This window comes from Euleptes europaea, chromosome 3 (assembly GCF_029931775.1).
Source record: "Euleptes europaea isolate rEulEur1 chromosome 3, rEulEur1.hap1, whole genome shotgun sequence".
Taxonomy (NCBI): Eukaryota; Metazoa; Chordata; class Lepidosauria; order Squamata; family Sphaerodactylidae; genus Euleptes; species Euleptes europaea.
Genome location: NC_079314.1, coordinates 107515090 through 107532257, shown reverse-complemented (window position 1 = coordinate 107532257; position 17168 = coordinate 107515090). Strand labels below are relative to the sequence as shown.

The 17168-nt window shown below is 44.4% G+C and overlaps 1 protein-coding gene across 3 annotated transcripts in view; it reads left to right on the top strand.

Moving 5' to 3' along the window:
* The window catches only part of MICAL3 (microtubule associated monooxygenase, calponin and LIM domain containing 3), a 143140-nt gene that overhangs the window by 27911 nt on the left and 98061 nt on the right, over positions 1–17168 (top strand). Inside the window, exons 17-21 of one of the 3 annotated variants that reach the window (XM_056847688.1) lie at positions 4930–5028; positions 7772–7828; positions 9986–10099; positions 11279–11386; positions 16806–16913. The exons of 1 other annotated variant lie outside the window; for it this stretch is intronic. In XM_056847688.1, coding sequence (XP_056703666.1) covers positions 4930–5028; positions 7772–7828; positions 9986–10099; positions 11279–11386; positions 16806–16913 — 486 coding nt within the window. The remainder of the gene's footprint in view (positions 1–4929; positions 5029–7771; positions 7829–9985; positions 10100–11278; positions 11387–16805; positions 16914–17168) is intronic. One more of the 3 variants, XM_056847689.1, reaches the window with a different exon arrangement.

Here is a 17168-nt window from a genome sequence, read left to right as displayed (position 1 = left end):
CTGCTGCTTTTCCCATTCCAAGCCACCTCCAGTACTTTTGGCAGGACAGGCAGATTTCTGAGATGAAGACCTGAATGTGTTTAGATGAAGACCCAAATGTGTTTCACTGAGTAAACGTAACTTGCATCAAAGAGCTGGAACTAGCGTCTTTTACGGCTTCCTCCCCTACTCTCCCACTTCTGACAGTCATTGAATATTAGAGCATAAATTTGTGATTTCAAGTGCACTCGTATTCATATTACCTGTTCCGATAACAGAATCACTCTTAGGAATGATTCCCATGAAAACCAATGTCCACTGTGTTATACGTAGGAAAGCAGAAAGTAATTCTTAACAATGAGTATGGTTTCAGCGGGTTGCCATGTTGGTTTGCAGTTAAAGAGCTAGATTTAAGTCCCGTAGCACCTTAGAGACCATAGCATAGTCCCGTAGCACCTTAGAGAAAACTTATTCTGGGGCGAACGTTTTTGAGAGTCAAAGCCCCCTTATCAATGAGTATGTGATCCAAACTTGGATTTTTGTGTGTGCAGGACTGAGAAAGCGGTTAGTGTGTCAACTCACAGGAGAGATCCTAAGACTGAAAAATATAACGTTGGACTAGCCTCCTTCTGGCCATTAACAATATTTCCCTGAAACATAATAGAGCTCTTAGATCACGTTTTGTGCATTAGTTCAGAGGAAATGGGGATTGCCAGACCGCTCATACTGAATACATCGAGGTCACTGAATTATAGCAGTGATTTACATTACAACATAGGTAGCAACATTTGAAATCTGTTCACTGTGTGCTTGATGCTGAAGCAGATTTTTCTTGTTCTCCCAGTAGATTTTGATCTTTTCCTCAGCTGTACTGGAGGAGTGTTGTTTTTGCCAATATATCAGCTTTCCCGTTGGGAAAGATTTGAGGTCGGCGGCTGCTGTGTATCAAAAAAACTTTCTGCCATCTGCTTTTTAGCACCTCTGAGACTGTGTGTATTTACAAAGCAGCCTTGAAACTTGAGAGAACCACATCCCCCACAGTAAAAGATTTAAGCTCTTTTCCTCCTTGTATAAAAGAACAAACATTTTGAAAGGCATCTTTGATGCAGGTAAAAAACAGTGAGATTGATTAACTGGAGGAGACAATTTAGAAACCAGAATTTATCCCCCCCCCCCCCCCGGGATCTGGCTTGTGATTGCCACACTGTTTTAAACATATTGGGAATATAGATTCTTTATAATCATATGAAGGTAACATTAATTCAAGCTGCCAACACGCAGCATCTGGTAAACTCAACACCTAAGTTCACGTTGATTATGATTGTCTTTGGCTTACCTTTAAGATAGCTGTGTGAGAGCCAGTGTGGTGTAGTGGTTAAGAGCGGTGGTTTGGAGCGGTGGAGTCTGATCTGGAGAACCAGGTTTGATTCCCCACTCCTCCACATGAGCGGTGGAGGCTAATCTGGTGAACTGGATTTGTTTCGCCACTCCTACACACGAAGCCAGCTGGGTGACCTTGGGCGAGTCACTCTCTCTCAGCCCCACCTACTTCACAGGGTGTCTGTTGTGGGGAGGGGAAGGGAAGGTGATTGTAAGCCGGTTTGAGTCTCCCTTAAATGGTAGAGAAAGTCGGCATATAAAAACCAACTCTTCTTCTTCTTGGTCTGTGGTAGAAGAGCAACATTTGAGTCCAACAGGAGGCGTAACTCTGCGCCTTCAAAAAGGCAGGCCTAGCCCCGTGGAACTCTTTGGGGAATTTCAGGGGGCTCCTTTCGAAATTGTATTTTCGGCTTGCTGCACCCAGCAGCAAGTTGCTCAGGAGGCGGCATGGCTGTGCCATTCCCAGCTGTGGCGGAACTACCCCCCTTTCAGGATTGCGCGGTTAGTTGTATCACTTAAATGCTTATAGCATCCTGTGGCAGTGAGGAATTAGGATTAGAAGATGTGTCTGTCACAGCATGCACCCCCCATGTGTTATCTCCCATGCCAGGTTACTGTAAAAAAGGAAAGGAAATGGGGAGGAGGAGGAGATTATAGCTTTTCCAGATCAAACCTGTGATAGCTTCCTTTTAGGGATATGAATAGGCTGATCTCCTCTTTCTGTTCCTCTTCCCCCCACCCTTTACTGCTCTCAGCAGCAGGGCAACGAGCGTGCTGAGCCCATTGTGGGGAGAGGCAGGCATCCTCCTTTCAGTTTACTAACTAGTGGTTTTTTCTGCATACCTACAATGTCATCAGGTATGGGCGGGGGGAAGCCCTGCCTTGTCTGTGGGTGGCCCAACTTCACTAGCTACTGATAGGCAGTCAACCATCAAGTTCACTTTTAGAAGCAATTGCTCCTGCCTCTGAAAAACAGCACTCTAAAAGTGAGATGGCCGCAGGGAAAAAAAGAAAGAATATTATCTATTTTAAGATCAATTAATGATAGTGACCTTTGCCTTCCTAATACTGAAGAGAATTAGATTTTCTGTCATGTTTCATGGCTTTCCTTCTGGCTGCACATGGGAATAACTATGTATGGGCAGTAATGTTTATGTTCCTTGTCTTCATTACATTCGATAAGGAACTTTTTTTTTCCTAGTCAGTCTTGTTAGGACCTTGTTACTCCACAGAAATTCATATTCTTGTTTGTTTTGCTTTTGAAGATCAAGTTGTATTGGCCACGCAACACGTATTTAGGGTTGTATTGGCTAGGCCTGTTCTAAGCAGTTCTGGGCATGTCAGATAAGCTTCTAGTATTAAAACATATTGATTCCCACCACTTCCATAGGCCTTGGATTGTTGGGTTGTGGGGTCAGCTTCCTACCTATCACGTAGCGAATGAATGTGTCTTCCGTGTAGCTCTAGTGAACTTCATCTCTCTAACTCATTCTCCATTTGCATACTTACAGTGCTTGAGTGTGTCTGATGCGCCAGGTGTGTCCTTGTTAAACTGGACTTTGCATGTTCGAAGGCTGAGGGGTGGGGAGGTCAAGATGGATTCTGCAGATGCATTTACCTCTGAGGTGCGTTGACCTGGACTTGATTTTGGAAGGGGGAAATACACGTCCAACATGAAACTGTCTTTCTTGATGCTGGTAATACCAACCAACCTCTTTTCGTGTTGAGGTGGGCCTTCAAGTGAGTAAGGAGCGGCCCGGACCATCTTGGCTTCATCCTGTGCAACCTCCCTTTGGTTTTAAACCCATTGATGTGTATGCTCTTCACTGCCTGTTTGTGCACACTCAGAATGCAACCTGCTGGAGGATGAAAAACGTCCTTTAATGTGCATAGGCCATGGATTCTACCAGCCCTAGAGAGGCATCTTCTTTACCGGCTGAGAAAGCTATGGACGGTCACTCCATATAGTTTGTGTTTTTTTAACCTTGTTTTAAGCCAAGGTGCTCAAGGTTACATCTTCAGTAAGGTTAATTTTATATATGTGTGTGTACTTCAGTAAGGTTAATTTTATATATGTGTGTGTAAAGTGCCTTCAAGTCGCAGCCGACCTTTGGCAACCCCTTTTTGGGGTTTTCATGGCAAGAGACTAACAGAGGTGGTTTGCCAGTGCCTTCCTCTGCACAGCAACCCTGGTATTCCTTGGTGGTCTCCCATCCACATACTAACCAGGGCTGACCCTGCTTAGCTTCTGAGATCTGACGAGATCAGGCTAGCCTGGGCCAACCAGGTCAGGGCAATTTTATATATAGACAGACAGAAAAGACAAAAAAAAGGAAATGTTAATGGAGGATAGGGCTATCCATGGCTACTAGTCAAAATGAATACTAGTCATGATGCATGCCTATTATCTCCAGTGTCTGAGGAGCATGCCCATTATATTAAGTGCTGTGGAGGACAGGCGGGATGCTGCTGCAGTCATCTTTTTTGAGGGCTTCGTAGAGGCACCTGATTGGCCACTGTGTGAACAGACTACTGGACTTGATGGGTCTTGGTCTGATCCAGCATGACGTTTCTTATGTTCTTATGAAATGGAAGCCATGTCCAAGATGATGGAAAGATACATCTGATGGAAAGATACAAACTGAAGAACATTTACTGCAGCTTGGTCTGACAGAATTGAATATAACACACACGATCTCTCTCTCTCTCTCATTTCATAATAATGTATAATGTTCAGAACCTAGTATTTGGCAGATAAAAAATGAATCATTAGCACCTTCTGGCATATATTCTAGTTGATCTTAGTTTATTTCTGTAAACTAAGATATTTCTGTAGATGAACTGAGCTAATTGCACAAGAGTCTTTTTAAAGATCACACACAATGGCATTTAGCAGTTTTGTTCTGCTGAGAGTTGGTGTATTTGAGGTTTCATAATTACAGGGCTCGATATATTTAAACCTCGTTTACCCATATCTCCAGATTATCCAAATCTCACTGTTCTGTCTCCCATGTTAAGGTGACCCTAGAAGTCTTGCTTATCCCAAATGAGAATTATCCAAAGACCGGTCACTGGAACCATTGGAACAAATCGAATTGTATGCACGGCACTTAAGTTAACAGCCATGCAGGGATGTTCACTGCTGCTGTTTCCCGCTTGAGGAAACATTGAGTATGCTGATCTGCAGCATTGTCTGTTTATGCTTGCCCTCTAAGAAGAAAAAGTAAGGTAATCGTCCTCCAAGATGATGCATTCCTGGGGCCATGTTCACAGAAATTGCAGGAAAAGTGGTAAAAATCCAGATGGTCGACGGAAAACGTTGCCTGCACAGATGCCAGTTTTCTGTTGGGGAAGAAGGCTTGTCGAGAATGTTTGTCCCTGATAGTTCCCTGTGTGCAGTGGAGGTGTGTTCCGTGTTTATGACCCCCTGGCCAGCAATACGGCCCAGGAATGGTTTTAACTAATTCATTGGATGTTGGTAAGCTATAGCTTGTGGCCTTGGCAATGACTATGTTTCTTTTCCTGCGCGGTCATTATTCTCTTCCCCCCCCCTCCTGTTTTCAAACAAAGATGAGGAGAAAGGAGCGTTCTCGGACCTGCCCCAAAAAAGTGATCATGCTCTCTTCTTCCTCCACTTGCACTTCCTCTCCATCGTACCCCAGTCAGCAGGTGATTTCTTTCTGCATGCTCTGTCCTTCTCCCTTTTCTTCATCCTGCTTCCACTGAACACACCTTCTCCTTGTATTCAGTTTTAAGAGAGGGAACTCAACAGAACATTCAACAGACCTTCAAAGCCAGGGATGCAGATATTAAAAAAAAAAAATCACCCTCCCCTTAAACCTTTTGCCTGCCCCCCTTTAATTTTGCTCTGTATGTTTTTTTACACCAGAAAAAAAAATCTGAAGTCTGAATAATGCTACTGTTGGTATAGCTCTGTAATCATTCACTTAAAATATTAGCGGCGATAACAGGAGGGCATTTCTGGACTGCAAAGAGAGCTTTTCTGTTTGTAGTTTAGGCCTGTGGCATGTTGCTTGATGCTTTATTTAATTATAATCTGGCTGACATTTTTGGTTTTTAGTGGGGACCCAAAAGCTCATAGGATTTTTCTCTTGCGCCATTTTACTCACAAGAATCACTCGTTTTACTCACAAGAATCACACAAGCCCTGCTAGATGGTCAATCTGTGATAACCCCTGACACAAGTACAATATTCAGCTTCCTTGTTCGGAAAAGCAACTTCTTGGGTTAGTAATGAAGTTACCCACCCACAGTCTCTTGATAGAAGCTTTGTTGTGACAGTGCAAGAGAGAGGAAATTACTTCACTGCACTGATCTCTTAATGCTACAGAGGCAAACTGAACATTATCTAAATTACTTCTCGACAGTCATAATGGAAGAAGTAGTAGTAGCCCCCCAAGGTAGCTATGAATGGCCCTGCTGTGGCATTGTGGGCATTCATATTTGTATTCTTCCAACACATTAAAACACTCTAGGTTTTTTTCTTTTGCTAAATGTACACTGGCTTTATCCCCAGTTTCCTTCCTCTAGAAATAGTCTATTGGTTGCTCTCTAGATGTGGACTCTTGGAGATGGCAGAGGAAAGTGGGCAGAGCAGATTTGATGTCCTTGGATCCTTCTGTTAGTTAAGGAGAGACTCCCTTTCATGTCTGGGAACTTGGCCCCCTTGATGCAGCTTCTTCCCTTGTGTGATAGTAGGAGGCCATGATGTTCCTTGTTTACCTGAGTGATGGGAGTTCTAAAATACAATGGCTGACAGCCTGAAAGGAGTTCCAGATTCTCCCGAGTCTAGCCTTCCACCATTTTGTTTTTCTCCAGTCTGCTGTACTACTTCTGCTAACACTGATTCTCTCTAATTGGCATGGTGCCCCTCTAGAAAGCGTAAATCCAGCAGCATTGCCTTCCTTGGGAAAGTTGGGAAGCCCACATCTTGTCTGACCCTTTTGATGTCCATAAAACATTCATTTTACTAGTTTATTGTTGAGGAAATGTGTCTCTTCAACTAAGACCATCCTAGTTACAAGAAGATAACCTAAACATTCGGACGCTGGATTACAGCCCCTTTGTACATTTGGATATTTTTGTTAGCAAGGCAGAAGTAGATATTCATCTCACTGGTGGAAAACTTGCGAGGATCACAAACTTCTGTTCAGTCTGCAGAGGAGTTAACTTCCAGATGGGATGCTGTCAGGCTAATAAGCTACATCTTAAAACATGTTTTAATTCACAGTATATTGATTAGTTAAGCCCAAATTGAAGTAATGTATCGTTCTGACATTAACAGCAAACAATATTATAACAGTGGAATTCTCATTATAGTAACTCATGATTATTAGCCTCTTTTCTTTAAGCGCAAAGGTTATTGTGTTGTAGGAAACTACATTTCATCAAGACCTTATCTGTATGAGCATGCAGGACAACCCAAGATGCATCCAGGGGTCTCTTTTTTCTTAGAATAATCCGCATTAAAGTCATATAGTATTACTGTTTTAAGACACGGACAGCCCATTCCTAAAGGAGGGAGCAGTTATGTAGCGTCCGGGCGTGGTGCAGCCACACTGTCACTCCCAGCCACCACTCCCGGCCGACAAAAATTAAACATTTTTAAAACGTCAAAAGGAAAAATGCCCCCATTGAAAAGAGCGAGGCTATGCTACCAAAATGCTACCTCAAGGAGGCGTTCCCGGTGCAAAAGGGATTAGGAAGCTGGCCAATGTCATCTCCACCCTTGGAACTCCCCAGGAACACTTCCCCACACTGGCATGGGCTCCCACTTTTGGGATTTTGCTGAGTCCCATGCAGCGCTGTGGCTTACCGGTGCTGGCGTTAATGCCCTGTGTGCCAGCATAAGTGCCCCTTATCCCAGGATAAGTGGGCACTTACATTGGCACGGGGTCATGGCGGCTCCTAAGCCAATTAGCCCCCTTCCCTTCAGGATTGCAGCCTTAGTCCTTATCAGGAGCCTTATCTCCCCTTCTCAAATTATGGGGTATCCAGTTCATGGAGTTGGTATTTCTTGTGCCTACTCCTGCCATTTTCAAATGAAGATTTTTTCCCCCAAGACACACTTTAAATGCACAAATTTTCATTTCTCTTGTGGCCTTTCCCTTCTTCTTGCTCCTCTTCTTTCCCACTCTGGAAATGTACTATTCTGTCACCGTTCACTAATACGATTCACATACAGCGTGTTTATATTTAACCCCTCTGTATTGGAGTGGCACTGATACATTCTGCACTCGATCCACATGACTTTTGCCAGCCTTCAAAGCCTATCTGGGACAATGGTTTCAGTGTTTTCTCTGATTAGGAGACTTCTGATTTAACTGTGCTGTGACTTTATGTATGGGAGGCTTGTTTTTTTTTTTCTTCCAAGTAATTATTTTGCCTACAGACAAAAAGGGAACCTCATGCCGATCCAGCTGGAGAACGGAGTCCTAGTCAGGAACGGGTAAAATAGCATGAGCAGAAAGAGCATGAGTAGGGAGCATCTTGGGACAATGTTATGGGGGAGGAGGGATATTTGTGTGCTAGTACTAACACTCCAGAGTTGCTGAAGTTTCTGAACACGGTAATGTTTTGTGTGTGTGGCATTCTTGGAAGCGTACCTGCTTTGATAAGCGATTGCCCGCTCTCAGTACTACGCCATGTGTGTACGTTTACAGTCTTGCACATCTCTCTGTGAATTTTCTTTTTGACTGGAGATATTGTGCTGGAGAAGAAGGACGTTAGCCTCTCTTGGGAGGGGTCATCTGTTGCTCAGTTTTGCTGTTGCTTTTCTTCCATGGCATTTCAGGCTCCCCTCACTTTGTTCACCAGCTTAGCATTGCATCTGGTCTTTTAAGACAACCAGGTTTAAAAGCGTGAATGGGGTGAGAAGTGAGGAAGGCAACTCCGTGGGGTTTTTGCCCCCCGCCCACCACTTATACTGCTGGTGCCCTGTGGCTCTTCTGATCAGCCTCACTCAGCAGAGGGATGCGGCAGGCAGCCTTTCCCAGCTGTCCCAGGATGGGGTTACATCTCTCATCAGCTAGACCCTGGCTTTAGAGTTGTGGAAGTACAATACCTGTTGTTTTTACTGTTCCAATAGGGTTGCAGAACCCTAAGCATGTACAATCATAGGGTTTGGAGGGGCCATACAGGCCATCTAGTCCAACCCCCTGCTTAATGCAGGATCAGCCTGGAGCATCCCTGACTAGTGTTTGTCCAGCCGCTGCTTGAAGACTGCCAGAGAGGCGGAACTCACCACCTCCCTAGGTAGTCGATTCCACTGTTGAACAACTCTTACTGTAAAAAAGTTTTTCCTAATATCCAGCCGGTAACTTTCCACCCACAATTCAAATCCATTATTGCAAGTCCTATCCTCTGCTGCCAACAGGTACAGCTTCCTGCCCTCCTCCAAGTGACAGCCTTTCAAATACTTAAAGAGAGCAATCATGCCCCTCCTCAATATCGCTTCTTCTCCAGACTGAACATTCCCAACTCCCTCAGATGTTTGAAAATCTGTCCCTTTGAAATCAGGGAGGCCTTCTTGTAGAGCGGTGATCTGCTGCTGTGTGCACTTAAGGAGCCAAACTTACACCTACATGCTGAGCGAGAGATCAACAAAGAGCCAGTTCAAGAAAACTCATCTGCACAACTGAAACTGTACAAAACAGGGTTGCACTTACCTGTCACTGTTCATCGAGTGGTCTCCTGTGCAGGCACGCATTGGGGCTGTGTGTGTGCAGGCCAGCCACGGGAAAGGTTTCCAGAGTTTCTAGCTGACTGAGAGCGCCCCTCCTCCCTTTGGTGCTTTTCCGCCAAAACCCTTAAATGACCAGGAGGAAGGGGCACCACTCCCTCCCTGCTGGAGCCCCCGAGAAACTAAGGTTCCAGAGAGTTGGCAGGAGGGAGAGATTTGTGCTTGCGCAGAAGGCCACTCAATGAGCCACAGTTACAGAAGAAGAAGAAGAGTTGGTTTTTATATGCCAACTTTCTCCACCAATTAAGGGAGGCTCAAACCAACTTACAATCACCTGCTCCTCAGACACCCTGTGAGCCAGAGAGAGTGGGCCAGAGAGGGTGTGACTAGCCCAAAGTCACCCAGCTGGCTTCATGTGTAGCAGCGGGAAAACAAATCCAGTTCACCAGATTAGTGTCCGCCGCTCATGTGGAGGAGTGAGGGAATCAAGCCCGGTTCTCCAGATCAGAATCCACTGCTCCAAACCACCGCTCTTAACCACTATACCACGCTGGCAAGTGCAACTCTGTTTTCATCATCATGTCTTTAAGCTTTTGCTTGGATGCCTTATTCATAGACCTCCCTACCCTTCCAGCAGAGAATCCCTCTGTTGTTGGGGGTTTGAAGCTGCCAGTGGCAGAATTCCAACATTCCCCTTAGTTTGGGATTATGTGTGAACCCGCAGCTGGCAAGTGGGGAGTCAGCCTTATCCAGACGAGTGTTCAACTTTCTCTTCCTCTGCCCTTTGATATGTAGATATTGGAATTCTGTATGGTCGATCTCGCCTTGGCTTCGCTTCTCTTCTCAGAGCAATGTGCTTACCTATGAATGCTTGTTTTCCTCCCAGTTCCCTCTTGCTCACTTTCCTCATTCGTTATTCCGCAGGGGTCTCACCGGTTCTTTTCAGACGACTGCGTGCCAGCGCGCACGCTTACCATTGAGCAGCGGGCGAGCCAACTGGCTGCCCTCCTGGAGCAAAGGCCAACGACCGGGCATCAGGTGACTTGCCTCCCTGTCCACTGGTGCTTTGTGTCTGCTTGCTGCCCTGGTGGAATGGGAAACAGATGGTTGTTTAGACCATGATGTGGTTGGCATCAGATGCAGTGTGTAATGGCTGCCTACTACACTGTCACATTAATACCTTCAAGTGCTCTAAGAAAAAAAAATGTTATTTCACTTTGCTTGTTACTAACACATTTATTGTTGGCCGAATCAATACTTTGCCTTTTCTCAAGTTGGGTGTCCATTCGAGTACTACTATAAGTAGAGTATCTTGGATAGAATAGAGGCTACTAACACTGAAATGCTTTTGATCAAGAGGAGTGTTTCTTTGTTGGTGGAGAAAGATAAAATCTACAAAGTGCATCTAACCAGAGAGCAAATGAGCGCACCTAGTCACAGAAGAACAGCATCTGCGATATGTAACTGGTTTCCTGACATCAGTGATCTATAAAACTGGCTTGTTTAAATAGTATCCTCAAGCAATCCATAACAGTAGGTCAATCTAAACCAGCAAATTGGCTTGTAATACTTAAAAAAGAAAAGAAAGAAAAAATGTGTGCTGCTTTATCAATCTAGCTTTCCGATGCCTGTAATTCCATCATGTAGCTTCAAGTGAGGAGCAAAACACTTTTTCAGTTCCCACTTAGCGATCATACAATAGTTCATCTTACTGCTAAATTCTGTTATTTGGGGGAGGGTGACGACTTGCATTCTGCTCTGCGAGAGCAAGTCTTTTGCTGCATGGTACTTTTAGGACATTATTTCTTCCTTCTGATTTAGGAATGCCTGTGTTGCTTCTCAACCAGGACATTTTCCCCCCTTATTCCTTCCAAAAGATATCCTCATCCATTCTTTCTAAACTTTCTGTACAATTTCTCATATCTGTTCAGAGTATGTCTCCAAGTGGTATAGTTTCACAAACCTCGGAGCTTTATAAATCTTCCCTTCTTGATAAATGCCCTTATATCTAAAACCTGGGAGATCGGGGATAGGAAACTGTCTAGATGAAATTAGTGGATTCGATGTGACTCCATTCCTCCTGACGGTGCTGGCGAGTTCAGCATAAACAAAGCAGGTGTTCCTGTGATGAAAGAGAAGCCTGCCTCTTTTTTTCCTCCTCCAAGGCATCTGAAATCGCCATATTCCTCTTACAACTTTCTCAACTTTATTTTGTAGCCAGAGACCGAGCGATCTCGTCGATCTGTTGGCGAACAGTGGGAGCTCTCCCTTAGCCTCCGTTCTTCCAGCCGCCCGGCTTCTCCCTCATCAGACTCCTTCAGACAGGTAGCATGGTGTGGGGCTTGAAGCTGCACTCGGCTGCCCACTTTGGCCTACTCCATCTTCTGCCACCTGGGAATGTGTCACAGGATAAAAGTTAGGCTCTGGTCTTCGGATCATTGATGTAGCTATAGCTGCTCCTGGCCTATGCTCCAGCAAACGGAAACACTTAGGCTGCCTTTGTCTCCTGGCCATTTCAAGCCTTATAAGGTTTAGAATAAGAGGATCAGAGGAACATGCCTATTATATTAGGTGCTGTGGAACACAGGCAGGATGCCGCTGCAGTCTTGTTTGGGGGCTTCCTAGAAGCACCTGGTTGGCCACTGTGTGAACAGACTTCTGGACTTGACGGGCCTTGGTCTGATCCAGTATGGCTTTTCTTATGTTCTTAAGTATACCCACAACTGAGGCCTTTATCTGGCACCCAAAATTAGATTTTTCCATCTCCAGATCAGTAATATAATGCCTTGTAATTCATTTGCTCGGTTCAGACATCATGGGCCCAATTTGCAAAAGCATGGTTTGGTGATCAGGAATGCCCTGTGGGCTTGTGGGCTCTTTCCTCGTTGAGCTCTCACACTCCTTCCCTTCCCCTTACTTTTGTTCTTAGCAATTATGCTGATTGCTTTGGCATTTCAACTGGGGTTACTATAATGACTGCTAACTTGACGAATTTGCCTTCATGCTAAAGAGTGTTTGAATGCTAGCTAGGCTTAGTGGTAACTGTGCTGACTATGCTGTTGAGTTGTCATGGTAAACATAGTTATTGCTAAGCAATAAAGAGAGGAAGGATTCACACAGACAAGGGGAGCAAGAGGAGCGCATGAGCCTGTGAGGTCAGTTCCCAGTTGCTAAACACTGGTGCTGCTGAAGTGGGTCACCGCCTCCAACAACCATGACTGGCTGCCAAGAGGTTCATCAGTGAGGCTTCTTAATTGCCATCATTGGGAATCAGTCTGTTGGTACCTCCCGTCAGCTCTTCCCATCACTGAATTCAGGGTGGTTGCAGAGTAGTCTATACAGGGTGCAAATGCTTGTTTGCTGCTTCACTTTGAGAATGTGATTCAAGCCACCCTATTGCTTTGTGTGTTTTATACTAAAATAAGAATAGTTGCATCTGTGTTTCTGAGCAGTTTGGTGAATGGCAAAATGTCTGTAATTTCAGCCCGAGCTGTTGGAAGTCCTTCATTTATGGTGTTACTTGAATTTTCAAGAGAAACACAGAACATATGTATCTTCTGTGGAACCAACTGCAGGCTTTAAAAAATCAAGGTTTTGAACTATGCGATCTTTTATCCGGCACTGATCTTCTGTGGAAAATAAAATACAAAATCAGGTTGTGCCCAGAGAGAGAAACTTGATTTTTCATTCCCTCTAAGGTGTCCATAAGGCCATCATACTATTGAGACTAGAGCAACTTTTGGGTTGGAATACTTTGTCAACTGGGGGGCAAGGGAGTTCCCCATTTTCCTGTACTGACTCTGCCTTTTGAGCAGGAAGCAGAATTTAGGTGAGCTGTCTTCAGCAGGATTTTAAACTCTTCTTTTTATTTTACTTCTAGTGTATTTGCTCATTCTATTAGTGAGGGGTTGGGTTTGAGACACATAAAAAAGAGATGAGAGATGACACTTTTAACCTTCTCTTAGCAACAATTGCAGGATTAACCAACCAACTAGTCTCTACCTGAGGGTTGCACTGTTTAAAACTATTGGTTGGTCCGCTAAAAATCATGTAATTTGCCACATTTCTAGTTTTGCACACCCAATTTGACATTTTACAATGCTTTTCTATGAAGGAGGTGGGGCGACCCCTTAGAAGTCCCATAACATTGGACCCCCTGTCCCAAACTTTACTAAACTTTGGGGTTTATGCAAGGGGAGTTCCTTGCAGCTGCCCTGACAATTTGGTAACTCTACCTCAAAAAATGCCCCCCCCCCCGAGCTCTTTGAAATAAATTCCCATAGAGAAAAGCCTTTGGAAAGCCGAATATCTATTCTTCCTTTTCAGTTATCAGCCATCCAGCTTAGGCTTGATTCTCTGCTTTAGTGTTTGGCCCAAAATAAACCTGAATAAAGGCGAAATGCCCTTTTCCATGCAAATACATCCTTATTTAGATGTTGTAATGGAGCATTATATAGTTCAGTGAAAGTACATGCCTTGCATGTAGAAGGCACCTTATGAAGGTGAGTTAGCGAAGTAGATCAGTGGTTTGACTCTTATTAAAGCACCTCCTGGTGTTCTACATTGAAAATAATGACTTGAAGAAGAAGAGTTGGTTTTTATATGCTGACTTTCTCTGCTACTTAAGGGAGAATCAAACCGGCTTACAATCACCTTCCCTTCCCCTCCCCACAACAGACACCTTGTGAGGTAGGTGAGGCTGAGAGAGCTCTCAGAGAGCTGTGACTAGCCCAAGGTCTCCCAGCTGGCTTTAGATGTAGGAGTGGGGAATCAAACACAGTTCTCCCGATTAGAGTCCACCACTCCAAACTACTGCTCTTAACCACTACACCACGCTGGCTCTGATGAGCTGAACTGCCTGGATTGACCAGCAGAAAAAAGTCCTAAAAAAGAGGTCATATACATGAGAGGAATTTGACACGGGAGTGAAGGGCATGAAGGAAAATGCAGCAGTGGTTTCAGAATGTGCTGGCACTGATAACTCTAAACATTCAAGATTTACAGTATAACGCTGTCCAGACTGAACCAGGAGGTCAACCATAGAATGACTGCATCTTTATAGCACTTGTCATCCAAGCCTCAAAAAGAGGTGAAGAAATCTGTCCAAGTTATTAAAATTTCTAAAAAGGTACTAAAGCACACCACAAATTCTCAAGTCCCTGACTGACTCAAGTAGTTGACGAATGTCAATGTAATGTGCATCAGTCATGCCCACTAAAACTCCCTCTGGAACAAATATTTGTTCATCTAGTTATGAAAAGGCAGCAAGGACAATATCTGATTCTGGCGGGCAGAGTTTGCATAGAAAGCCCTCCTTCTAACAGATGCCAATCTTGTCTCCGAAGAAGATGATACCTGAATTCAGGGCCTATCCTGCTATTCTCACACTGTAGGGAAGTCCGCATAGGAGTAGACACACTTTGATGTGCTATAAACCAAGAATGTTTAAAGCTTTTCAATTGGGCCCAGAAATGTACTGGCAAACCATGGGAGATGTAGTTGAATAGTTCATTGTGAATGCGTTTTGGCTGAACTCCTCAGTTGTACAAATATATCTACTCTTTCCGCAGTTAACAGATGTTGTGCATTTCCCGTTATCTCATTTACTGTCTGAAGAATTCTGTTGAATTTACAGGGCTTCGAGTTGCAGAGTCTCAGTCCTTACGCACTTCCCTTGAAATTATGGGTTTAAAGCTCTTCCTGCCTTTCTCTTGCAAATTAAAGAACTTGACAAAATAATTAAAGAGCAGCACAAATTATGGCAAAGTTATTATAAACTGGCTAGGTCAAGTCGAACTGAATTTGCAGAGCACACTGCTAAAAGAACCAATAATGGTTTCTTTAAACTATGAGCAATAATGGTTTCTTTAAACAATTGAAAAGTTGGGCAGGGAGGTGATTGGATGGTTAGATGGCAGGGAGGAAAAGGGTTTCTGAGGAAGGAGAGCGAGACTATTGAGAAACGAAATGGTTTCTTCGCATTGGTCTTTACCGCAGAAGTTGGAAAAAATGGCCAGGCTTATGCCACATGTTTTGGTGGAGGGCGTAATCGCATCCAACATCTCTCCCAAGTAAACTGATGAAAAGCAGTGTTAGAATTGTTATACATATAGAGCAGCAACCCTTGCTAAGGAAGAATAAGCATCAGAAACAGACTGGGCTGTTGAAATGGCTCTGGGGCAAGCCAAGCTTGAGACAGACTGGTGAAAGAGAGGGATATCAATGGCTTAGTCATGATGACAAAAACCTCCGAATACAGTTGTGTGGAGTGTGGGGAGGGGGGCAACAGTAGAGGACTGATACCCTTGTCCTGCTGGTGAGCTTTCCAGAAGGACCACCTATCCAGAAGGTCATGTACCAAATCCTGAATTAACCTTAAAACTAAAATCCAACCAGTTATTATCAGCAGTAATGGTAAAATCCAGCCAATAAAACTCCAGTGTGTGAGTGTGTGTGTGGGGGGGGGGGACACAACAACAATGATGGGGATTTCTCCTAAGCTTGCTGATTTTTTTAATGTCTTAGCCTAGGAATGGAAGAATTTCAGGGACTGTCCCAGGTGAAGGGAGAGGGCAAAGGTGTTCCACAGCTGGGCTGTTATTACGGAGAAGGCCCTATCTTTCATCTCCACCCACCTTACCTCTGAAGGTGGGGGTACATGAATGATGAGTGCGAAGATGAGTGCCCCGACTGTAGATGTATATGGGAAGATGCTGGCCAAGGTGGTTCTTTGGTCTGATCTAGCAGAGCAGCAGCTAGTGATTCGTTCCCACCCCTTTTGGGCCTCTGGTAGTTAGAAGCCGAGTACGAAGGCCTGTTGGTCTTGTACTGGGGTTCTTCTGTACAAAGGAGATTCACTTATGACCACATGCATTGCGGAAAGGTTCTTCAGCCCACTTTGGGGGTTCCGTTTTCTTCCCTGTTCCCCACACTTTGGAGAGGGGAGGACGCTGGCTGAATGGGGGCATGCATAATTGGTAGCTGGACCAGTACTGTACTTAATGTGTAGTTAGTTACCTTTTTGTGTTGTGTTTGAGTAGCACTTAAGGCAGAGAACTTGGTAGTGTTTTTATCGCCCTCTAAGGAATGATCATTTTGTTCTTCAGCGTGGATATGAACATGGGCCAATTTAGAACAAATTAAATGCCTCTTTCCTACCTATCTGTACTGTTTCTTCCAAGGCATCCTCAGTCTCTCCAGACTGTAGAATTACTGCAGAGGGACTCCAGTGTTTCTGATATCCAAGCAAATTGGTATCTCTCTAAAACAATGTGTGTGTTCAAATGTCTCCACGCTCCTGTAACTTATTAGTGTGAGGAAGCTGGCAGCTCCGGAGCCAAATCTGGCCCTCTGAGAGGTCCTTAGCATCTTCTCAGTTGTCGATCTAGAAAACTGGGTTGAAGGAGGCAGTTCTGAGAAACGGTGCACTTTGACCTTTCGCCTCCCACTTCCCAAAGTGGTTCTCTGACCCCTCCCCAAATAGTTTATCAGGATCTCAGTGTGGTTGATGGCAAACTGTTTTAGTTAACGTTGACGTGTGATACTGCCACGCCGTTGATTGCTGACATCACTTGTTTTGCCGTTACCACCAATGCTTGCATCGTCCACGGTCTTGGCATGGTTTGAGTCTGCACCTTTTAGCCATTTTTCTTTCCTAGTTTTCATTATGTATTTAAATTGTTTCTCTCTTCCCTCATTTTTCCTGTGTTCCTTCTCCACCCGCCCCATTACTTTCATCCGGTAGAAGTACATAAAGATGTACACAGGCGGCGTGAGCTCATTGGCTGAGCAGATAGCCAATCAGCTTCAAAGAAAAGACCAGCCTAAAACCCTTCTAGGCAAGAAGGAACTGGTAAGAGAATAATGTACAGGAGGTGGTGCGTGTTTGTGATTAGAAATTAGATGGCTCTCCCCTAGGTCTTCTGTACTATGGAGTCTGTAGTTTTTTGCTTGGTGCTTTGTTAACGGTAGCTTGAAAATGAGTTTTTCCTTGCCTGTAACTCTGTCTAAAAGTAATTCTGAAAGTGTCTTGATTTGTAAAGCTGCCAATGAATAGGAGATATAAGATTGGGGAGGGGGCTCTTCCCTGCTCAGCGTGAGGTGGTTA